The 24,679-nt window shown below is 41.9% G+C and overlaps 1 protein-coding gene across 2 annotated transcripts in view; it reads left to right on the plus strand.

Annotated features, from left to right (window-relative positions):
* FILIP1 (filamin A interacting protein 1) overlaps nt 1–24,679 on the plus strand; it is a 58,468-nt gene that overhangs the window by 6,778 nt on the left and 27,011 nt on the right. For both annotated transcript variants that reach the window (XM_086461458.1, XM_086461459.1), the window contains exons 2-3: nt 12,961–13,134; nt 15,177–15,355. In XM_086461458.1, coding sequence (XP_086317584.1) covers nt 12,961–13,134; nt 15,177–15,355 — 353 coding nt within the window. The remainder of the gene's footprint in view (nt 1–12,960; nt 13,135–15,176; nt 15,356–24,679) is intronic.

A 24,679-nucleotide genomic window follows, 5' to 3' on the forward strand; every position in this document is an offset into this window, starting at 1 on the left:
CATAAGAATAGCAGTACAGTGAGTTAAAAATTTGTCTCCCCTCTGACTGACCCTTTGTTTGTTTGTTTGTGTTTTCCTAGTGAAGCAGGCTTTTTCAGGACAAAAAAAAAAAAGTTAGGATAGACTTCAGCCCACAAATGCTCTCTTCTATTTTCACTGAATAATTTATAACCAGAGATTAATTTTGTTCAGAATAGTATGGTTTTTTCTTTAGCTTGCAATTATTGCTGTGCAAAGTGCAAGAGATACCATGGGAGGTAAGCAGCGCTTGTCTAGCAAGTCCCAGAATCATGAATTTTAAAATAGAACACTGATGTTTTGTGAGAGAAAACGAAAAAAGATAAGACAGTATACTGAAATATAGTTAAATTGTGCTATTCAGGCAATTTCCTGCTCCCTCTGAAATTAAGGGCAAAAGTAATATCAACCATAGTGATGATAGCCATCTCTTTGGTAATAAAATTGCTTTAGAATTATATTTTTTTCAAAGTAATTATCCTCAATAAAATGTCACTGTCACTGGACAGCCGTAGGCTGAAAACCCCTTTCACAAAGACATTTTTAACATCCTTCTCTGTTAATGCCTGAGCTGTACTTAACAGAGCTACATCTATCATGTTATTTAGGCTTATTGGGTCAGAAGAGGAATAATTGGCAGGCAGCTCTGGTCCATCAAACTCTCATCTATAGTGGAGGGAAGACTATGAGCAGCTTGGGTTTTTTTCAAAGATTCTCAGTCTTCTGTCCAAAACAGAACAGTATGGACTGCCCTGTATCAACTTTTAAGTTTTGGTCTTGTTCCCACTCAGATCAGTGTCTTTAACTGATCATCCCCTGCAGTCTTTCTAAAATAATTTTAATCAACTGATGTAATTTGTGTCTTTTTTTTATTATTTACATAATATAAATTGAGTACTCAGTGCAACAGTAACGAGAAAGCTTGTATCTTTTCTTATTTTCTTGAGAGAAGGCTCACTCTGTGGGAGAGGACACGGCCAACCCTTTTTCAATAAATGCTAGATGCATGGACTCTCGGGCTTTAAAATATCTGAGATTCTTGGGAAAGCTTGCAAGGAGCATATGTCTTATGTGTCATAATGCTGTCCAGTAGTCTGAGTCACCAGTTGTTAATTTAACATTGCAGTTGTAGCTGAGTCTGTTTTTATTAACTTTGCTGCCCCAGTTGTGTATTTATTAAGTTTATGTCTCCTGTTCTCCAGTTGAAGATCAGATAAGCTCTTGAGAGCAAAACGGATTATTTTCCATCCAAAAATGAGCTTTAATAAAAGCAAATATAAGTCTTTCTATAATAATTGTGAGAACATGGCTATCTGAGAAAGTGTCTTGTTTCTAGGGTTAAAGGCTCCACCTATTGGTTGACTAAAATGAGAGAAATGTAGCATTTCTACATAGAAAACTGCTGGCCCTACAGAACATCCTGTGTCTTGCCACATCTTTACGAAATTGCTGGCTTCAGTGTAGAATTTTGCATGATGTCTAAAATAAAACGAGCTCAGTGACTTATTTCCAAGGGCTGTGCGCATGCAGCACCCACAATGATGCACTGCTGAGACACTATGAAGGGAAGTCCTTTCCTAAGAGAGGAATGGTTTAGATTTTGCAAGTGAAGTCTTTCTTATGGAAATTATTGTTTTTCTTTGCAAAAAACCTAGCATCAGTTCTTCCATACCAGCAAAATGAGTGGAACTGACTAACCCAAGTACAGCTGCATGGTAACTTCCAGGCATTTGTCACCTTCAAGTTTAAACAAGTCAGAAACAGAAGTATTGATGTGGTCAGCTTCATAATGAAAACCCGTTTCCCCAGTATTGTCTCAGGCAGTCTCAGCAGTTCAGGCAAAACAGCATTTTGAAGGGCTTCAGAGTTGTTCCTGGGAATGCAATGGGAGGATGGAGAGGGAAGAGGATGTCCCAGTGGGACTTGGGGAGGGCTAGGGGAAGGACAGACATCAGGGAGGATCAGGGGGATTTCGGAGACAGCAGGAGGCTGAGGAAATTGTGAGCACGGCCAGGAGCTCTCACTCTGCGCCTTTCCCTGCCCACCCTCGCTAAGTTACTTCACTCTAAGAATTCACACCACTTCCCTCGTTTCCTCTGACAACTCCTCTGTTCAAATAATTGGCTACGCTGGTAAGCGCTCACTGTAAGGCAGTCCTACTGTTCTTGCCCATTCATCAGTCATCAGTAACTTCAATACACATCCGTGTAGCACAGAGCACTGAAAAACAGCTTGTTGAAGCCAACAAAATGCTTGGACAAGAGAAAGTTGTGTATACAGTTTATTACACATGTATACACGCTTACGTCTACTGGTATCCTGCTCTGAGTTATGCTCGCATCTCTGCAGAGGAGGCAGAAAGATTTCCTCTGAACTTCATCATCCTGACGGCTACAGCCGTGCTGGCACCAGCTTGTCTCTCGCTCCATCCCGCCTCATGCGTGCTTATTACTGCCAGAAGACAGCTAGAACACTGTGGAAAAAAATATCTGGGAAGATTTGTTCCCCTTGGAGAGGGGGCACTTATGCCAGTAGTTTCAAGTGCCTCCCTGAAGTTCAGGTCAGTGCACCTAATCTCAGATGCTTCTGTTCCTTACACAGTCAATGCAGCACTTTCAAAGAGCAATTTACACAACCTGAGTTACGTGGCTAATGAAGATACTTTTTAGTTTCCAATGGATTTCAGCAAACTGGATTACAGTAGAGAAGTACATAAACATGGAGGAAATAAAAGAATATAATGAATGGGGGAAAATGAATAGGAGAACAACTATATTGGTGTCAGCGTGCCACATTTTTTGTAGTATTCATAGTGTTAGTACCTTGATCTTATATACACTTACAAATTAAATCTCACAGCGTTCCTGGGAAGTGTTTCCTTCATGGAATGGAAACTGGAGCATGGTGAGCTTAATGTTATGTGTGAAGCATGGAAAGGTCTGTGAACAGGTCATGGATCTCTTGACTCTTGGTTCACACTGGTTAACGTAAGATTAAAGGGCAGACGATAACACAACAAAAAGGAAAATAAATGCTTTTTCTGTTAATATCCTTTCATTAGTAATTTTTTTTTCTTAAAGAGGTGTTAACTTAGCACAAAATGAGTTGTGGTTACAAAAGGAGCACAGCAACTTACTACATGACTCCAGCAATATAGAAACACTTCAGTGTGTGGGAAATGTGCTGCAATTTTAATGACTTCATATACTGCTATAGTACCTTGTGACTGGCCATTCACCTGGGATATGGAAATCTGCAGATCATTTCCTCAGCATGAATAAACCAGAACAGGGACTTGGTCATTTGGGTTTTCATGTCTGATTTGAAGTACCTGAACCAGGGAGCTCTCCTCTGCCTTTGCAAGCATTGTGGTGACTAGTGCTGCTCAGAGGAAAGACCTAGAGTTGCTTTGGTAATTACCTCATTTGTTAGGATGCACATTGCATCCCACAGCCACATACCAGCCCTGAACTGTGAATACAGACATTCATGCACTGTTGTTAATGATTCTTCCTGCTCAGGTGTCCAAAAAGGTGTTTTAACAGATGTTCGTTCCTCTCCCTGCTGGCTAGTTGGATCAATCTGTGGTCTGTGCTTACTGCCAGGCTTCAGGTCATGTGCAAAATGTTACTATATGCATAATGTTGGCTGAGTTGTAGACTGTATGACTGGATATGGCAAACCCAAAAAAGCAGGTTTAGCTATTGTGATGCATTGCTGAACCATGTAAAACATATCCCAACATGCAGATTCATGCACATAACTGACAGTGAGCCCTCGCATTGGTCTCTCTGTGCTCACTGGATCACAACACTGTAATTCTATATGCTGCAGTAACAGCCCCACGGTTCGATAATATAGAGCAAAGCACTCTTTCAGTGTGAAAAGACAAGACAGGATATCCCAGACTCTAATAATTCTGAAAACATCAAGCAGTGTGGAGTTAATACTTCTCGGGGCCTTGCCATGGGAATTTTCTGGCTGTGGCCCAGACTACAGATAATTAATTATGTCAGTGAAAGGCTCTGGTGGCCTGTTTTCTTCACAAAAAAAGTGACATCATCCATAGAGCTCTCTGGCAATAAAGCAGAACAAAGCTGTGTGGGCAGGAAATAACAGACAGATGTCTTCTAGTGCTCATTTGATCTGTTTCGAAGCTTGCTGTAAGAAGTAATACATTGCTCAGTGCTGCTTCTCCTCAGCTCTGCAATCTTTAGTGTGTACTTTTTTAAACATAAGGCCAAATTAATCTCTGATGTAATTCTTCTGGAGCCACTTCAGAGGGTTTGTACAGTGGATGAGCTAGTCTATCATGTGCTTCTCCTCCAGTATTGATTTTAGAAGGACTTTCTCTGTTATCACTGTCAGATAATGCAGAACAAAATGAAATACACCGTAGAGCTCCAAAGGCTTCATAGAAGGCCAGAAAGTTCTGCACACTGTGGAGAAGACTGGACAACTCTGTTTCATATCCCCAGAATCATGAGGGATCGCTTCCATTTCCGGATATATTTCACTAAACTTTTGTACAAAAACACTGATGGTCACTTTTCATCACTGAAGTAATCTCTTTACCTTCAAAGTAAATCAGGTATGTAGACCTGAGTCCAGAAATGTTAAAAAGAAATTTGTGCAAGTAAACTCCACAGTTTCGAGTATTAGGAAGTCAAGCTAAGATGAAAGGCAAGAAAAAAACTTTGCTGTACATCAAACATTCCTTGCAAGAAAAAGTATGTATAAATGTCATTAGCCAGCATTTCACATGGCTAGAATCTCTGAGTGAGTGATATAAACAAGGCTACTTCAGATATATGGTATAGCAGAAAAAAAGTATTTCTTGAGGTTTTAGCAAAATGGAGCTTTGTATGATGCAATATGCAGTAGAGCATCTAACTTCCCAGCTTCAAAGCATGCTTTGTCCACTAAGTATATCTGACCTGGAAGACAAATTTCTACCCACTCCTTGTAACAGTATGCAGGGATAGTTTGAGGAATCAGGCCTTTAACAAAAGTGTCATCCCAGTAGGCAAGGGGAACTTTTATCACCTTCTCTATTCATATCCATAGTATCATGACACAAACCAAAGAAAGTGGACTTTCCTTTTAATTATTTGAATTTCCTCCTAAGGTAAAATATAAAGGAAATTACCAAGTTTAAACAGTGATTCACGGATTAGTGTTAAGAAAGTTTTGCAGACACAGGTTTTGGAGTACACCTGCCTGAAGATGCTTTCTTCATTAAAGTAAACTAAGTGAACGTGTGGTACTCACTTCCTGAGGTCTCTAATGGGAATTTTCAGAAATAAGATATTCTTGTCCTGGTGGTGACACAGCATAAGCTTGTCCTGGATAACGCAGAAAGCAGTGTGAGTGCACCCCCATGATCTCCCTCAGAGGGATCACAGAATCATAGAATGGTTTGGATTAGAAGGGGCCTTAAGGATCACCTAGTGCCAACCCCCCTGCCATGTCAGGGACACATGCAAGGGATGCCTTGAGTGTGATGTTTGTTAGCTCTAGGTGAAACATTTGTAAAGTTTACTGGAATTTAGGAAATCAGCCACTGGTAAGACCACAACATTACTTGGAGAACCTGTGACCTTATCTAGTTTCTGATGTAGCACAGAGCAGCTGTCGCACTATAAATAACATGAACTCTGTGCAATGCAAGTAGTAACACCACAAGTAGAAGTAAAGGTTCCTGTCAGTGGTTTGATAGTTATTTCTTGCCATTAATCACTGGCAAGAAAAATATGACTTCATAAACATTAAACCTCTATTAATTCTTTCACTTGTGCAGGCATAACTAAGTGTCATGATAACTAGAAAAGAAACAGTCAAAAGCTGGAAATACCAGATCTTCCAAATATCATGTAAGTGCAATCCCTGTAAATACTACTTCTGCATCTGAATTTTCAAAACTTCTTTCAATTAATTGCAAGGATTGTCATCATGTTATTGAAATACTTAGATTTTTCTGAAGTAGTTAGTTGTATTTTAGATGGCTCCAAACATGGAGCTATGAAGGAAATAGTTACTGGTAACTGATTTCGAGAGGCACATTGTGAATTTGCAGGAAGCATACTTACAAACAACATTCAAAAGAAGAGTTTAGGAGATGCACTGGCAAAGGATCCTGAGTTGGGTTTACTCTCAGCTGACAGTGATTACTTTGACTCCATTCAGCCTATCTTGAATACAACTGAAATTTTTTTCTGACTTACTAGATGCCTTACATGAAACGAGTTTGATCAGCTCAGTCCCATTTCCCAGGTGACAAATGGTCTGTGGCAAAAATTCCCCATCTAGTGGGTGCTGAGTTTTGTTAGCAGTCTCATGGGAGAGGCCAAAGACTGTGGGAATGGGGAGAGAGGGCTGTAGTAAATTGGCAGGGCAGGGCGTGAGGAGGAAGCACGTCGGAACGCCGGGCTTGTGTAACAGTCTTTCCATTGACCAAGAATTTGGTTGCTAGGCTGCCGGTCCCCTTTTACAAGCAGCAGAGTCATGCTATTGTTTCCTAAATGGTTTCAATTTTATGCAGGGACCTCTTTACATCCTTTCTATATCATTTAAATATTTTACTACTCACGCAGTAAAGCGAGGTTTGGAACTCAGACCCCTGCTCTGCTCAAGCCAGTGAGCAAAAGAAAGCCCTTCTCTTTTATTCTGCCAAAAAGTGACTGTTTCAGGGTAGCCCTGCAAAAAGTGGCGTCACCTCAGCCTTCCAGCTGGGCAGCTAGTGTGCACTTCTGAGGGGAGGGGAGCATTGTCTCGTATTTCCCAGGTAGAAACACAGACCATACAACTTAAGCGAGTGCATTAATCAGTGGGTAGTAGAGAGCAGGGAAAGGAGAGAAGACAAATCCATGTGGGACAGCAGTGCTCCACAGCACTTCAGCCCCTCCATGAATGTACTCAAGATCTGAGATCATCAGCCTTTAGATTTTGGCACCTCCAGTAAGCATAAAAAAAGGCTTAGATACAGTTCAACTTTGCAGTTCCTCTATCAGCAGGGACAGCTGAAGGAGTTAACTGAGTACAGTGTCCAGTTATGGTCTCCACAATTCACCAAAGATGCAGACAAGCTGGAGAAGGTCCAAAGGAAGGCCATGAAGTTGATCAATGGGCTGGAGAACCCTCCCTATGAGGAAAGACTGAAGGAATTAGGTCACAGAATCAGAGAATGTTAGGGGTTGGAAGGAACCTCAAAAGATCATCTAGTCCACCCCCCATGCTAAAACAGGACCACCTAAAGTAGGTCACAAAGGAATGCGTCCAGGCAGGTTTTGAATGTCTCCAGAGAAGGAGATGCCACAACCTCTCTGGGCAGCCTGTTCCAGTGCTCTGTCACTCTCACAATGAAAATATTTTTCCTTATGTCAATGTGGAACCTCCTATGCTCCAGCTTGCACCCATTACCCCTTGTCCTATCATTGGCCATCACCAAGAAGAGCCCGTCTTCATCCTCCTGACACTGATCCTTTACGTCTTTAAAAACATTGATGAGGTCAGCCCTCAGTCTCCTCTTCTCCAAGCCAAAGAGACCCAGCTCCCTCAGCATTTCATCAGAAGGGAGATGTTCCACCCCCTTAATCATCTTTGTGGCTCTGCGCTGGACTCCTTCAAGCAGTTCCTCATCCTTCTTGAACTGAGGGGCCCAGAACTGGACACAATATTCCAGACACGGTCTCTCCAGGGCAGAGTAGAGGGGGGAGGAGAACCTCTCTCGACTTACTGACCACAGCCCTTCTAACACACCCCAGGATGCCATTGGCCTTCTTGGCCACGAGGGCACCTTGCTGGCTCATGGTCATCCCGCTGTCCACCAGGACCCCCAGGTCCCTTTCCCCTGCGCTACTCTCTAACAGCTCAGCCCTCAACCTATACTGGTCCATGGGGTTGTTCTTTCCAGGATGCAAGACTCTACACCTGCCCTTGTTGTATTTCATTAAATTTCTCCCCATCCAACTCTCCAGCCTGTCCAGGTCTGGCTGAATGGCAGCCCAGCCTTCTGGTGTGTCAGCCACTCTTCCTAGTTTTGTGTCATCAGCAAACTTGCTGACAGCGCACTCTGTTCCCTTGTCCAGGTCACTGAATATATTGAATAGTACTGGTCCCTGTACCGACCACTGAGGGACTCCACTAGATACAGGCCTCCAACTAGACCCTGTCCCACTGACCACAACTCTCTGGCTTCTTTCCTTCAACCCATTCACAATCCACCTCACTACCAGATCATCTAGACCACACTTCCTCGGTTTAGCTGAGAGGATGCTGTAGGAGACAGTGTCAAATGCTTTACTGAAATCAAGATAAACCACATCCACTGCACTACCAGGTCTTTTCTCACTGGAGAAGCAAAGGCTCAGGGAGGACCTCATCACAGTATGCCAGTACTTAAAGGGCAGCTACAAAGAAGATGGAGGCTCTCTCTTCACCAGGAGCCACATGGAGAAGACAAGGGGCAACAGGTATAGGTCGCATGGGGAGAGGTTTCATCTTGACATAAGAAAGAAATTTTTTACAGTAAGAACAATCAGTTACCAGAACAATGTCCCCATGGATGTGTTAGAGTCCCCATCATTGCAAGTTTACAAGATGCAATTTGGCATGGTGCTAGATGATCTCGTCTAGGCTCCCTTTCCTACGAAAGGTTGGACCAGATGATCTTTTGAGGTGTCTTCAGACCTGGGCTGCTCTATGAGTTTGATGGACAGGGAGTCTCTAAGCAGGCTTTGCTCCTGGAGAAAATGACTGTGGAAAAACACCTCTCAACACATCTGGTCTACTGTGTTTCTTGCCTTGAGAATATTACTAAGAAGTAAAAGTGGCCTCTTCATTAATCTGTCTTCATTGCTCCTACTGTTTAGAGAATCAGGTACTCGGGGGCACTTTATTAACAGAAAAGTCTGTTTATTTGCAAGAACTCACAATCTGAACAGTATAGATAGGAAGTTAGCTTGGAGTTTTCTGTAGGACAATTTAACTAACAAAAAACCCAATAAAAGTAAATGTGTATTTTCTAAATTCTGTATCTCGCCTTTAAAGAACTTCTCTGACTAATTGCAGTCTTCTGGACTTACGCAAATCAGTTTCATTGTGTTACAAACTGTTGCAATATGTGGTCTTCTCATGCCTGAATACTCTCTCTCATCAGAGCACCAACAAAACAAAACAAAAAGAACTTGAGAGATGGCTTTCCTGTGCCAAACACCATGTTCCTTCTACCAAAACAGCTAACAACTTTCCTCTGGGATTTATATACAAGTTTACTTCCAATTTGAAATCTCTTCCTTGTGTTTGTCTCCTAGCTTATGATTTACGCTAAATAGCATTGTGCTTTGAGACAAGGAAGGCACATACACTAGATGTCCATCAGTAGAAACAGTTTACCAGTATGGTTCCCTCTTCTTAGTTAGGAAACCCCACTTTGAGCCTCTTGTACCTCTTTCCAGGTACATGTGTTGATGTAGCCTAAGTGTTCCTCTACAGGATTATTCTGACTTGTTTTCTGAAAGTGGTCTGTGTCCTGTGGTTTAATATAGTGATAGCTGTTCACTGTACGTTGAAAGAAAACATTTCTACATGAGCTCTCTTCTAGTTGTTTCAGTGGAAAATTAGTCATTTGGAGGAAACATGAAATCACGAATTACACAGGCCTGCTGTTCCAGCTCCTTCCCTCTATATTATCCTGAGGAGTTTCAGAGAGACTAACTGGAGTTTGCAAATCCCATGGCTGATGGGAGGTTAGGATGTCGCCCAGGCCTCTCCCCGACCTAGGCTAGCTGCATTTCAGAATCTCCCTATGCTGGGGCTTGTTGCTGACCAAATAAAAGCAAATTTCTCTCCAGTTTATTATTAGCACGAGGTTCCTTTTTTGGTCCAATGCTTCCTAGCAACCTGAGTGTCTGTTAGTTTGCTTTTCACAAACTGTTATCATAAGTCCACTGAAACAGAGTACATGGTGAATTAGCCGATACCCTTGAAAAGATAACGATAGGAGAAATGGCCAAGCCCAGAAAAGGCAGAAGGCACTTTGCCACGCTAGTGCGATACAGATCCCGAGTGCCTGCAGAGCATGGGATGCCCAAGAAGGGGTACATGAGCAGGGAGATGTTTGCGCCCTGGGGATGGTGCCACCCAGCGTGTCTCTGGGCTGGGTACCCTCCCCTTGGGCTGCAGTGAGGGATTTTCAGAGCTGACAGCCCTGCCCTGTCCCTTGGAGCTAGGTGTGTCACCACTTCCTTTTAAAAGTGAAGAAGTGAATAGGTGTTTGCTTCAAAGCTCTAAACTGAGCTTGGACACCTTCTTTCCTGCTTGAGGTGCCAGTTCCTCCCTTCAGCATCTCCCATTCCCCTGCCCTGAGTCCCTTTGACTCTCGGGGGACCCAAACCTGCAGCTTCCAGAAACCTTTCTTAGCTGGCAAGTTATAAGCTATTTCAGGGACCCTGATTCCCTCCTACTAAAGTTGCTCTATTTTAATCATCAATGATTAAAGACTAATGAGGATGGAAGGAAAGTATGCGCAGCAGTGCACAACTGAACAGGGGCTGGAGCACTCGCTGGGAAGAGCAGCGTTCAGTACCTCCATCAGCTATTACTGTATTAAATAACCATCGCATGGACTGGAGTCCAGCTCTTTGCTCTCCTAAGTCATAGTGTTAAATCACCTAGCCTGAGCTGTCCCTGTGTGCTCTGTCTAGCCCTGTCAATGTTTAATTATGCCATCTGGGGCCCAACAGCTTCAACAGGAGAGAATAAACTCATCCTCCTCCCCTCCTGAATAGCCTAGGTGTGCCTGTCCCTGAGGAAGGGGGTGTGTGGGGCCTGAAGCTTTCTGTGCTCAGGATCAAAATGAATCAAAGTTTCAGCATGCATGCTTGTGGCCCTTGGTGCATAGGGTAGAAGTGGGCTGTCCCCTCACCCTGCTGGTTTTGGTGCTCCCTTTGCACAGTGCTCTCTCTGAGCACACCTGCAGCATGAGGCTCCTGCTGCAAGGCACAGAGCAGGACTTTGAATTCATTCATTGGGGCAGGACACAGATATGGCCCCAAAACTGTCTCTTCCTAAAAGGGCTGAAGATGACACGACATAAAATCTGGCTGTTTATAAATCCCCCAAACTCTCATGCTGTCCTACTGGATTTTTAAGGGCTTTTTCTGCAGTATAGAAGCATTAGCCTCATAGTAATGAAGACACTAAGATAACTGTTATTTTTACAGGGATATAAAAATTGATATAGTCTCAAACCTGTCTCAAACTTTCCTAGAATAATATTTTTCCTGTATTGAGAGTGGTGTATTCCCAGGACAAGATGCAGTGAGTTGTACCTGCTCTTTTGATACTCTTTGGGACTTGCCCACATAAGTCACTTGTTGTTTTGACATCCACCTTTCCCACACTCATGCTGAAACAGCATTAATACCATCCCAGTCTGTATTTTCTACCTTGCAGACATTCACAAAGCTTTCACTTAAGGTTACAAAATATTGTACAGAGCAAGCTCCTCAACTAGCTGTTTATAATTGGGCTAGTTCTCAATTGAGTGGCCTCAAGTTAATTTTTAGTTTTATATTCATGTTATTCTATATTTTAAAAAATTTAAAGGGTCTTTGCCATTTCCTGAAATAATTTCCTTGCTCATTTTAAAAGCAGGTGGTTTTGTAGAGCTGCGATGCCTCTGTGGTACTGGGTACAGATTTAAGATTTGCTACAGGCATAATACGGAGTGCTATTACAAACATTGTGGAAAAGCATGAAGCATTGGGTGGTTCATAAATCCTAAACAGTCATTGCTTATGTAGGGGCAGGATTTGTAAGGGATTTTTCCTAAAATATCTGAACCTTTCCTTAGCCCTGAATTTGCTTCCCAAGCTCACATGGGTGGAGTGTCAGAAGAGCAGGCGAGAGAAAAGTTGGTGCCTGTAGTCTTCTGTCCCACATCCCTTTGGGCTTGTGGAAGAGATGCTCTCCTGGGAAATCCAGGAGCTCCCTTACTCCCAAGGAAAGCTTATACCTTTTACAGCCCATCCCTGGATCATGGCCTTATAAACCTGCCTTGAAGGAAAAGCTCCCTGCCCCCACTTTACAGATGGCTTAACAGGTGTTGGCAAGTATCATTAGAAATGGAGCTCGGGATTAAGCATTTGTCTGCAGCATAGCCCTAAAATGCCCCTTATTCATAGCCAGGTGGCCTTGCTAAGTAGTCTTGTCATGCCCAGATGCCTTCTCGTGCTGCCTGAAACTGTGGGCTCCCACCCAAGGCAGGGAGCAGGAGCTGGCACCCACGCTCCCCTCAGCCACAGGAGCACCACTGCTCCCAGGTACGCCTGCTGCTCCAGTGTTAGCAGCCCTCTTCTGCTGCTGGGGGGTTTGCTCAGCCTCTTTGGGTCTGCTGCCAGTTTTGATGATTAGCTGGGGTCTGCAACGCTTCTTTTTGTTTTGTTTAGACAAACAGAATTTAGAAATCTTTCTTTTAAAAGTTGCTTGAAGAGAATGTTTAGTCACAAAGTCAGGCAGGGAATGACTAGGAAATACTTAATTTGAGGCTGAGAAACATTAATTCAGCCCACTTGTGCTGCTTGTTCTACTCATCTCCTTACCCCAGTTAGGGAGCAACATGGGCAGTAAAGGAGATGAAGTATATGAAGACTAATGATGTTCCCTGGCTATAGTTGCAACACAGATAAAAATTCATAGCATTCAGATGTAACGGCAGGCAGGAATAGAATAATTAATGGCCACAGGGATGACATTTGGATAGCACAGATTATGTTAACTCTGCTATCTCCCCAAGTTTTTATATTTGCATTGGCAGCCCAGCATTCTTCTAATTTATTTTATTTTTGTGTATGCAGTCTGTACGTATGAAATGCCCCTATTTTCCCTGTTTTCCCTGTTGGTTAATAGGTTGGCTTATGGAAGTGATTTGCAATGTTACAGGCAAGGGAGGATGTGATCCACATGCTGAAGACAGAAAAAACCAAACCTGAAGTTTTAGAAGCTCATTATGGGTCTGCAGCTCCAGAGAATGTGCTCCGAGTGCTACACAGGGATGCCATTCTTGCCCAGGAAAAGTCTATAGGGGAAGACGTCTATGAGAAACCAATTTCAGAGGTAATAATTTCTTGGTTTACATAATTATGTCTGTGCAGAGGGAATCCCAACCAGAAGTGAGACTCTACACATAAAGCATGCAAGAGGATAACACAGCATTTGTACAAATGACAAGAAATCAGAGAAAAATTGAATGTTCTTGTTCACCTGACTGCAGAATAAATTGTAAGCAAAGTCACCGGGTTTGAAGACAAACAATAAAGAGCTTGCATGCTCCTTAGGGGTGGTGCCATTAAGCAAGAACAAAATTTTTGGGTGTTACATTTCTGTTTTTTAAATTCCTTTCAATTATAGGCTGCACTGGTAAGCATTCTTTGATTTTCTTGGCAGACGAGACCACTATCGTGTGGGTAGTTGGGAAAAGAAGACCCTCAGAGACTGACTTTGACCGTATTTATGGGATCATAAACCCATAATCATTTTACATCACTTAAGCTCTAGGACTGCAAAGTCAGTTCAGTCCCTAAAGGAGACCTGTAGGACTTGGTCCCTTGCTTTAGAATCTAAGCAATAAATGAATGTCGCCTAGACATGGGAATGCCTGAGGCCAGCGTGAATGCCAAAATAAGCTGGTACTGCTCATGTTTGTAGTTTCATAACAGACCAGGGCATGGAGAAAGAGCCTGCAACAACATACAATATAGTATACTGTAGTGCCTGACCGAATCTTCATAGTTCCTCCTATTAGAACATCTAATTTTTTCACCAGAAATTGTGTCTACCATGGCATATCTTCATACTGTGTATTCTCATTGAAGCATCTTCTGGAATTTTTGAGATGATAGTAAATAAGGAAAGCAAACATTAGCATGTGGAAGCATGCATGAAATACTGTCAAACAAGATTAAAAGAGCTTAGCAGGGCTTTGTCTAAACAAGCTGGTAATTTCACGGAGACCTCAGTGTAAAACTTTTGTCATGCATAGGTCATAGGGGTTATGCTGGAACTAAAATAGGATGGTGACAAAATTTCGTAAGTGTGAAAGATCTACTCTCAAAGGCAGAACCCAACCTGTCTACTTTATAAAATGCAATGACTCTTTTACTTTCATTGCCACTGTCAACTTCTGGAGAGCAAATTGCCGTGGTCCTGCTCTCTTATTTCCCTGAGTTTGCTGAGGCACTCTGTGAAACAGCAACTGCCCGGTGCAGCCAGGGCTGAGGAAGACTTGATTCACGCAGGGTAAGGGCTGGGGGTGGGCAGAGCAGGCTCTGCCAGCTGCCGTGCCGGGGGCAGGCAAGCAGAGAAGCGCCAGGGCTATCAGCTGCTTCAGCAGAGAGGAGGATGGAGCTTGTCACCTGCTCCCGACGAACAGCAGAAGGAGCAACATAAATAGCCATGGTGGCTTCAGAGTGCCCTGGCAACTTTTTAGACACAACTCCCTGGCCTTAGTATTTCTTTGAATAATAATTGGCATATTAAATTATATTAAAAAAACCCAGAAGACAAAAAAGGTAAAATGTTGCTAATAAAGAAAGACAAATTTCTATCAAAAAACAGGCTAAAGGGAAAACCCTAAGGCTCATAATGAACTGTATTCGGTGATGTAAAACTGAGTCTATACTGAATCTGAATAGTTTAGACTTCTATCTGAGCAGTCCTACAGGTGCGCTGAAGATGCATAACTCACATTTCAGCCTTGTGCTTACACCTTACACTCCGCATATAGGTCTGTGAACTCAGGCCCCAGGGGTCTGAGGGCATGTGTCCTGCCCTGGCATTTGCTACAGCTTTTCCTGTGTGAAACAGGGCAAGTGTGAACAGTACCTCACAACAGGGGAAATTCTGCACCCTAAAACTAGGTGAAGTTCTCTCCTTTGTGTATCTGAGAACCTCACAATGTTTATTGCAAACATGCCGTCCAAAGAAATCATTACTTTTACAGGACAATTATTCTTATTTCTAGTCACTGCTTTATGTAAAGCCCAAGACATAAAATTATGGGAATTGCATTTACCAAACACAACATTGTTGGTTAATGAATCAGATGAAGTAAGCAAGGAGGCCTTTAAAACAGTCTATTCTCCTTTCCTACAACCTAGCTGGACAGACTTGAAGAAAAGCAGAAAGAGACGTATCGGCGCATGCTGGAACAGCTCCTGTTGGCAGAAAAGTGCCATCGCCGCACAGTTTATGAGCTGGAAAATGAGAAACATAAACATACAGATTACATGAACAAGAGTGATGACTTTACCAACCTCTTGGAGCAGGAGCGGGAGAGGTGAGTACCTGAAATGGTGCAAAGAGTATCCCCGGTGCACAGTGCTTGTTGGTTCATCAGTGACATGGTCTGGTATTTTCTGTGTTTCAATTCGTGTGTAAACCATTTGTAGATGTTGGTACACTCATGTTATTAGTAAGTACGTTACCATGCTAGTCTAGAGCTGGAGGAATACCACTGAATGTTCCTGTAGCGTGCGTTTGAACTAAGAAAGGAATTTGTTTTGAATTACTCATGCCCGTTTTGGATTCACCTCCTGGTAGCTTTTGATCAGATGTTATTTACGTTGGCTAAGTTTGGGGCTGGCTTGCTTAGCTAAGCGCCACATTTTGTGAAGGACAGGGCACTGTTTGTCACAGCAGGAGAACAGGGTAAGGGAAACCACAACACACACTAGGATACTGGCACACAAGTAGCAGGGACTTTGCCATGCCCTTTGCATTTAGGCTTGCACAGTCACAAACCATTTGCATTATTTCTCATATTTTTGAAGTTGCACGCCTCAGGCAAGATCCGTGTTCCCCTGGAAGAAAATATTTTCATGTTTTATAAAATGTGCCCAGCCTGCGATGGACTATCTGCAGTGTTTATCTCATAGGCTCATATGGTCCAAGTTTTTTGGTTTTTTTTTTTTTCAAGTGTTTGTCCTCCTTGTGGGAATAATTTGTTCTCTGAGTCTCTAAGAAAAGAAAGAGCACCTATCTTAGGTGAAGAATGAGCACTTGATAACAGCCCCAGTTTTTCAATATGAAATTTTCATGCTCATACCAAACTGCTTGAAATCAATCCACAACTTTTTTTTTTTAAAAAAAAAAAGCTCTGAGAAAATACTTAAGGCAAGTTCAAAGAAGAAATGCTTTTGAGGAAACCACAGTCTGGTGGCAGACAGTTACAAAAAGCCAAGAGCTAAATTGTTTAGTGTATTTCCTGAGCTCAGTTCAGTGCCAGCTTTGAGTAGGTGGCACATGAGCTACAGTGACCATATTTCCTGGTTTAATAGCTGCTGGTTTTCTGTCTGTTTTCCTGAGTAGTTTGGCAAACTTTAAAGGACAAAAATGCTTCTGCATCTTAGCAATTTGATTCTCCTAGCAGAAAATAAAAACATTGTTGTATTTCCAAGTAAGGAACAATTTCACATCTGATTCTCATAGATGCCATTTTTTCTCTATGACGAATATCCATGTATGTGCATGACATGAAGTCAACCAAAATTCTACAAAAGTAATAATGATATTAAAATACTATTTACGTTTGTCTTTACATTTTGTTTTCATTAAATTTGACAATTGTTGCCACCTTATTATTCCAGCTCAATTCATGAAGGCCACTAAATAGCCTAAGATTATGACCTGCTTTGAACTGACTTCCTTCAATAAATTGATTAAAAGCTTTCTGTCTCACATTACTACTGCTGAGATATCAGGTCCCAGCTCTGCAGGCATTTTCTCATATTCTTCCTGCTCTTTCCTGTCTTTTAAGCTTCAGTTTTTCTACATTCCACAATTTTTGGAAAAACAGCAATAAAAAAAGGAGAATTTGAGTTTGAACTTCTGTTGAAAGCAGATCTTTAAGAGCAACTAAATCCCCTGGCTTTAGTCACCAGTGCCAGTACTGGTGGCTGTGGGGGAAGAATTGCAGCGCTGAAGCCTTTTTGATTTATGTTGAGTGACACGAGAAACCTGATGTTTGCTATTTAATCCACTTTGTTTGTCTAAGGCACTAACGACAAAATTCGTTTCAAGTTTAGTAGCGACCAAGCAGAGAGAACATGGCATGTACCTAAACGTAGAAAACCAAGAATGCACATCCCTCCCTCTTGAGGGTCCTCCTCCCAGATCACTTGCAGAGCAGATTAGCAAAATCAGGACGGGCTGGAAATCACTCATTAGTGTACAGTCTTAAATGATCACAGCTTCTCATCTTTGTTTGCGGAGTGCACATGAAACCGAGGCTGCACCCACACCTTTGTAGGTATTAAAAAAAGGAAGTAGTACCGTTTGAGGGCTATATTCACAGAGAAAGAGAGGGTGATGGGATGACTTCTCAGGAAAGCCCCACAGTGGCAATCAGCAGTGGATTTTTCTCAAAAAGAAAGAGTTTGTAGTGGAAAGATTGAGATGCAATAGGTTAAAACATACAAAAACCTCCCATACTCACTTAATCTGCATATTGGGACAGAGAACTGACCTGCCCAAAGGCATTTCTCAGGGTTCTTCATAGGCATTCTTGTTTTATAAGTACCACTATATATATCATTTGTTTTACTGTGGTGCTTTGAGGCCTCAGGGTTGTTTTATTAAGAGCTGAACAGACTCGTAGTCTCCACGAAACAGAAAAGGGACACGGAGGTGAACTTTGCCCATCAGCCACTGCTGCACTCGCGGTTATAATGTTAATGAGACAGGGTGAGCCAGAGGAAGAACAGTCCTGTGGGACGGCCATCTCACATCGGTCTGGTACAATGAAAGCAGTAATAATTTCTGTCCTGGATCTAAGTAATTTAATTAATTTCTTTCCTCACAGTATTTTACCAATCTTTCCTAACCATTGCTGTCCCACACCAACTTTTAGAGGCCACATCTGCTCTTGCTGTCCTGTGAAAGTTTGAACAAGATAAAAAGACACATTCTTTAAGAGTAGAAATATGTCTCGGTTCTAATGTATTTCTAGCACTCTCTTAACATATTTACTTTGGAATGTTTTTTTGCATACACTTTTGTATGTTATCTCTAATCCATCCACAACAACATGATATGAAAGCAAACAGTCCCTATGAGGGACTAATTATTAGGTCAGCCTTGCATAGGAAGGAAGTAACAGGAAAGCATGATTTGTCAAGAATAATTACGCACAAAAAGTATGAAAAAAGAGAAAAGTGTACACAGGGATATTCAAAATGTAGACAGCTAGGAGGGGTAAATGGAGAAAGCTGGAGGGTCTGACTGTTAGTGTTGGCTCTGCAACACCAAGTACAGCTAAGCTGTAGAAAGACTGTGTGAAAAGGTTGGCATGTTACAGGAAAAGAGTAGTGACAAACGTTTGCCAGACGGAGATGAAAGAAAGAAATCTGGTACTTTCAGTGGAAGATGCTTCTACAGACATGGTGGTTGAAGTGTTTTGCAAATTTTCCTATAGTGCACTATAAATATATCTAAAGATGGGAATGTTTTGAAAGTTAGGGATGGTATTTTCTATTTTTACCATTTGACCAAAATTCCCCTTTTCTGCACTTGCCACCCTCAGCTGCTGTTCCTGTAACATCAAGCTATCCTTGGGGACCTCCTACCCCTGGTAGTGCAAAAGCAGCCATCTTCCTGGAGCCTCCTGATGAGGCTGAGGAATAAGGAGAAGAGCTGGAGGTCCCCAGGGCCCCCTCAGAGACCTTTGGTGGCAGATGATGGGGCAAGGAGTCTCTGGTCTGGCAGGTAGAGAATGAGGGGTCTGACAGGAGCTTCACTGGCAACGTGGCTTGCAGTGGACACCTGAAGAACAGGAGACCCCCCAGCAGCAGCTGTAACAATAAAATCAGTCCTCCCAGCACAGGCACCCTCCTGATCTTCAGCCATGCTTTGGGGAGTGAGCTGGTGGTGTGAACTCGGGCACCGGCTGAGCTGGCTGCAGCTAAACCAGCTATTGGCACTTCCCTATCCCCAAAAGCTCTTGTGTAAAGCAGGCTTAACATGAAGTGGTACTTGGTTGTTCTCTGTTCTGCCTAGTCCCAGCTCTCTTGCCTTCCCCTTTAGGAAACTGTGATGGGGGAGGTGGGGAGAGAAATCTTTAGGATCAACTATAAACTTTTTTATTTGATCAGCAGGGCTTTTACTTCTGGCGGAAAAAGGGAGAGCTCTGGGTAACCTCGGCCCTGCTTTGACCTCTTGATCAACCTAGGAGATGAGGTTTAAAATACTGACATTTTTAGAGGTGCTAATCTCTGAACAATTTGTCTTGTACTCTTCTTTTAATCCCGTTTGTTGACAGCATGTTTTGCTACTATGAAAAGCACTGGAAAGCTCCCATTGATTCTAATGGTTCAGAAACAGGCTTGGGGTGAGGGCCACTGAGCCAGTCCTCCAGGATCGATGGCAGAAATAGCCTGAAAGCCTTCAAAAATGGAGGGAGGAGTAGGGAGTTTCTTTCGTATGCATGGGATGTGGTTTGCCGAATAGATGGTGCGATGTGGCGGAAAGGCTTTGTTGGAGCTCATTAAAGGAGGACTGTGCAACTGCTTTGTGAGTAATTTGATCATTTCCAGCACGATCCCTGAGACTGCTGAGAGTCTTTTACCCCTCCACACAACGTGTCAGTAAATACACACCCAGTATCTAATGTAAGTACGGTCTGTCTGAAAGCATCGATATTATGTTTAGTCACATTTTATTGCAAGACTTCATTGAAGTGATGAGGATTTTGAATCAGCTCTCGCTTTCCTTGCTGCAGATTCAAATTATTCTTTACAACCACAGCAACAGCGTTCTTAGTGCACTGAAGCATTTCGCATTTTCCTCAAAGGCAAGGCCGAGGATTCAGTCTGCACTTCCTAAGCAGTGTCCTGCTAAATCTGGTTTTAGTTAAACCCTCTTTTTGAAGTACATGACCATAATTAGATCTGCATAGAGGAGACAGCAGGACTGTGACCCCAGATCTTTCCTCCACAAAGTTTCCTTTCAGTCTTCACGTAAAATTGTCTCCTCTCTGCCTCCCCCATCGCAGCACCCCCAGCAAGGAATGCACTGGCAAGTCCCTCGGAGGTCTGTGATAATACATTCCTCTCGGCTTCGGTCATCCTGGCACCGAGATGCTCTTGGCTGCTCTGCTGGTGATGTAATTCTGGGCCCGCATCACCTGCAAAGGAAACTGATCTGTGAGCAATAAAGCACACAGCCGTCTTGAAACAAAAATGGCAGTGTTGATGTTAGCACATTTTTAAAATCTTTTTTTCCCCCTTTTTAGATTTCTGCTTTTATTACCGAAGCTCCCCTTCTCCCTTTTCCCACGAGACGGCAGCACCAAGCCTTTCATTGGGAAGTGCTTGCCTTTTTGTCTCTCTTTATTTCATGGACACGAGCAAGTGTAAAGGCTGGAGTGTGACCTAGCTTGGAGATCTTGTGTGCATTACCTTTCCAGTCTGCATTTTCTCTTGATTTTTATGGAGATTGTAAAATAAAGAGGCTGGCAGGAAGACAGCAGGGCAGAGTATCTGTCAGTCAATTACTTGTTTAGAGAACAATCAAGCCAAAAGTATGAAGTGTTCAGGGCTAATACATCTCTGTGTTTTACCAGTTTCAGGCCAAATTATGTGGTAAGAGTTGCCGCGTACAGAGATACTGGGGTGCAAACATACAGCACAGATTTTGGCCTGTAACTGTGTAATCTGTTGGTGGTTCCTTTAAAGTCTGGAAATTAAGTTACTTTACAGAAAGATTTTTGCCATTTTTTTTCTCCAAGAGTTCTTAGCCATATGTGTACTCTGACTTTTTTCTCATATGGTGATTGTTTCTGTGTCCTGGTTTCCAAATTTTGACCCAAAAAAAGGACAAGCCAGCCCGATGGGACTGTGGGAATTCACCATTGCCTACAGTAGTTACTCATCTTACCGCACATTACTGGCCATAGTAGAGCACTGAGTCACTCTGTCTACTTTTGAGTAAGAGCATCTCTAAACTTTTAATCTTATAACGTAGAACACAAGGGTAACAGTACAGTTTTTATTCTTTTCTTTTAGGCTGACACTCTATCTGTATGGTTTGGAAACACTATTTTCTGTCAATGTAGTATATTCACAGGATCACAGATCACAAATTCTGTGGTAGTCTGTTAAAAGAAATAATAAATGAAAAAACCTGGCAATGACAAATACCATTTCTGCACAGCTAAGTAAATCTGAAGGTCATCCATTTTGTAGGTCCTGCTTTACAGCTCTAGCTGACTGCAAGGCAGCGACTGCTTAAAGTTTGCGTTTTAACTAATGAATCTGGCCCCAAGTTCCAACAAAACAGCTCCAAAGGTAATTTAAAAATGAGAGAACAAACAGACTCATTGGACTGTAGAGAAACAATACGAAAGTATTGCGAGTCTTACACAATGTGGAGCTTGCCATGAGCTGGGACTGATCCAAATCCATCTCTTCACACTTGGATAGTCCTCAAAACTGTCCAGTCTTTCAGTCACTTCTGGGATTATATAAAATGGCATCATGTGTTGTTTCAGCTATTCTTACAAAATTATTTCTAAGTAGGCATCAGCTTCATAGCCCTTGAGAGAGAATTATTATACAAAACTATATGTAGTTCATTATTCCCAGCAAGTTTGCTTGCTAAAATCATCAATTCAAATGCTCCCAGGGTCAGACGGGGGGAAAAAATTACTTCATTCAAAATCTACTCACGAACCCAAACTCTGTCCAGGGTGCAAGAGGTAACAATTTTAACATTTAAGGGGCCTTTGGCATGTTTCAGAGTTATTATACTACTGACATAAATATCAGTTCACAGCTCTACTGAGGCCATCTTTTTAAGTTGTCATTTTTTTTAGGCAAAGAAAACAAGAACAGAATCAGGGTCATGTAGGGAAAATTGCTTCCTCATTCAGAAAGATTAGAAACAGGTTTCAGTTGAAGTGCCAGGTTTAAGTGAATTTCTAACAAATTTAGATATTGCCACTTATTTACAAGTATAAATATGTGCTAACAGGTACTCAAGCTTGAACATGTTGGATATTTGCTTTATGTTTAAATGGAAGTTTACCTGTGCAGAGAAGTACAGACTGATTAGCGAAGTATATGACCTACTATTTGATTAATGCCCTACGAATATTCAAGATCTGTTCTACATGGTCAGATAACATCCACTAAGTCGTGGAAGATGTCATCTGACTTGGGGGGTGTTAATCTGACTCAGTAAGCCTATATAGAAGCTTTCCTAACCCTAAACAGATGTAATGCTTTTTCCATCTTCTTTCCCAAAAAGGGTGCTAAGTGCATCCCTTCTCATTCCTGCAGTATCTCCATCAGCAGTGCAGAATACCAATAATGAGTTTTATATTTGCCTCATTTCAGCTTTTATTTCTTTTTAAGTCTTATATGTAGAAAAATCTTAAGGCAGAAGAAAAAAACCCAGGGGATGCAAAAATCCAAATTAAACGTTCTTGTCAAATTTGCCAAAACTTGTGCCAATGTGAGGGGGAAGAAATGCAGAATGCAAAATGTATAATTCAGCACACATTTGTAAAGTGCCTGTAATTATAATATTGTGTTGCCATAGGTAACGTTTACACTAATTTTTTAAAAACTCATTAAAAAATGCAATTTTGTATGTAAAATAATCTGGTGGTTTAATTTACAAGACCAGCTAGTCAAAAAACCGTATCAAATAACCCTGTGGTTATGCCGTTCACCTGGACCACGGGAGACTTTCAATCCTCCCATCAACCTGTTGGGATATGAACCCACCTCTCTGAGGAGGCCTTCCTGGCCATGCCATTTGGTCTCTTGGGGTGTCTGTTCCCACTCTTCCCAGGTAAAATTGCTCCACTTTTCACTTACATACTTTCTGAGTTCTCTTCACCAAAGTGGTGAAAAATCTTCTTGTAGGTCAGTACCCGGGTATTTAAATTCCCCCAGACGCAGGAATTCACTGGGCCAGGTTTCTCCATCTCCCATCTTTTCACTTGTTGGTTTGGTGAACGGTGCCAAGATATGGCCCTCTCTATCTGCTGCTTTTCTTAAAATGAAATCACTTATTCAAGATAAACAAATGTTTCACTGAAATCCACACGAAACATTTTTCACTTGAATTAGACAGAAAAGGAAAGATTTTTTTTCTTGGATAATTATTGAATTTTTGGTTCATCTCTGGAACTGAAAAATCAATTACTCATACAGCTCTGTTACCCAGTTGCTTATGTTAGGGAATGATTAATAGTAACGTAGCTGAATATCTAATGCCCTAATGAGAAAAGATAAAGAAATGAGCAGAAAATGAGGCTAAATTATAGCAGAGTGATGGCAATGCTTTTCTGATGATAGCAATTATGTCATAGGTGAAAAAGTATCTCTTGGTGACAAGTATATATATCACAGGATGAAAGTTCCTGTACAGTTCCATTTAAAATGTTTATTTTCAGAGGAACTGGAAAGGGATAGATGTATTCTCTTTCATCATTTAAATAGCAGGCTTTTCCTAGATGACTTGTTTTAAAATGGTGCATAGCTTTCAACATTTTTTCATTTTGCAAATCACTGGCTGGGATACAGCCCTCGTTTCCAAAAAGAGCAGAGGCATAACAGTGTCCATACTGGCGAAAGGCAGGCAGGTGGTGTGGAGGACAGGGCATTGCTGCTTGCAGTTGTTGTTGCACAGCTCACGCTTTGCGGGCACTGATAATCCTACGATGGAGAAGTGCGTGTCCTGGTTTGACTGGCTCATGTCCTTACCTGACAGACCAAGCGCTGTTGGTTCAACTTGCTTTTGGGGGCAAGCACTAGTGCTCTGTGCCCATCATTTAGCACACTGAGCTCTCTACATCCAGCTTCTTCAGGTCTCAGGAAATAACTAATCTGTAAAAATGCCAACCTGACGCTGGATTTTATGAATACAAAGCTGGCATTGTTGCAAGTCTTTTGAAGTCAGTAGAGCTCTTCTTGATTAATGGGATTAATGAGAATCAGGGTAGGAACTCTGAAAATGTTAAAATTGTGTGTGTGTACATGTGCGTGTGTACCTGTAGAAGTATATCTATTCATATCTAAATACATTACATGCAGCAGTTTCTCGAGTGCAGTTATAGCTCCTGGGCAGGAGTTTGCTCTCCAGCAAAATAACTTATCAACAATATTTATTTCCTATATTGTTATATTTTTATATAACTTCTATATGCATTTTTGTTTATGTTAATATTTTATTACTACATTATTTTTACATAATTTTTACAGCCAAATAATGTCTGTATTTTGAATTATTTTTAGTCGGTATTGCCTATTGATTCCACCAAGGAGCCTGTAAGCTTTTCCAGACTGATTTTGTCTGTCTTTGTATGTGAGGAGGCATCATCTGCACTTACGTCACTATAACATTTTAAAAAATAATAGTGATCTGTTAGCAAGGATGCTCAGTGGAAGTCAACAGCTGACAACCAAATACCTGATTAGAAGACAACAGGACCAGGATGCATAAACCCTGCAGTTATTCAGAGGACAATACAGACATGGTAGAAAGAAATTTTAAGGCAAGCAGAGGCAAGAAGAACAGCTTCTAATTCATGCTTACTGTATGAAACTGGCCCGGTTTCTCCTTGCTTGCTCTCCATCTGGGTACATGAGTTTTCCCT

Source organism: Leptosomus discolor, chromosome 2 (assembly GCF_034619465.1).
Source record: "Leptosomus discolor isolate bLepDis1 chromosome 2, bLepDis1.hap2, whole genome shotgun sequence".
NCBI classification, from domain to species: domain Eukaryota; kingdom Metazoa; phylum Chordata; class Aves; order Leptosomiformes; family Leptosomidae; genus Leptosomus; species Leptosomus discolor.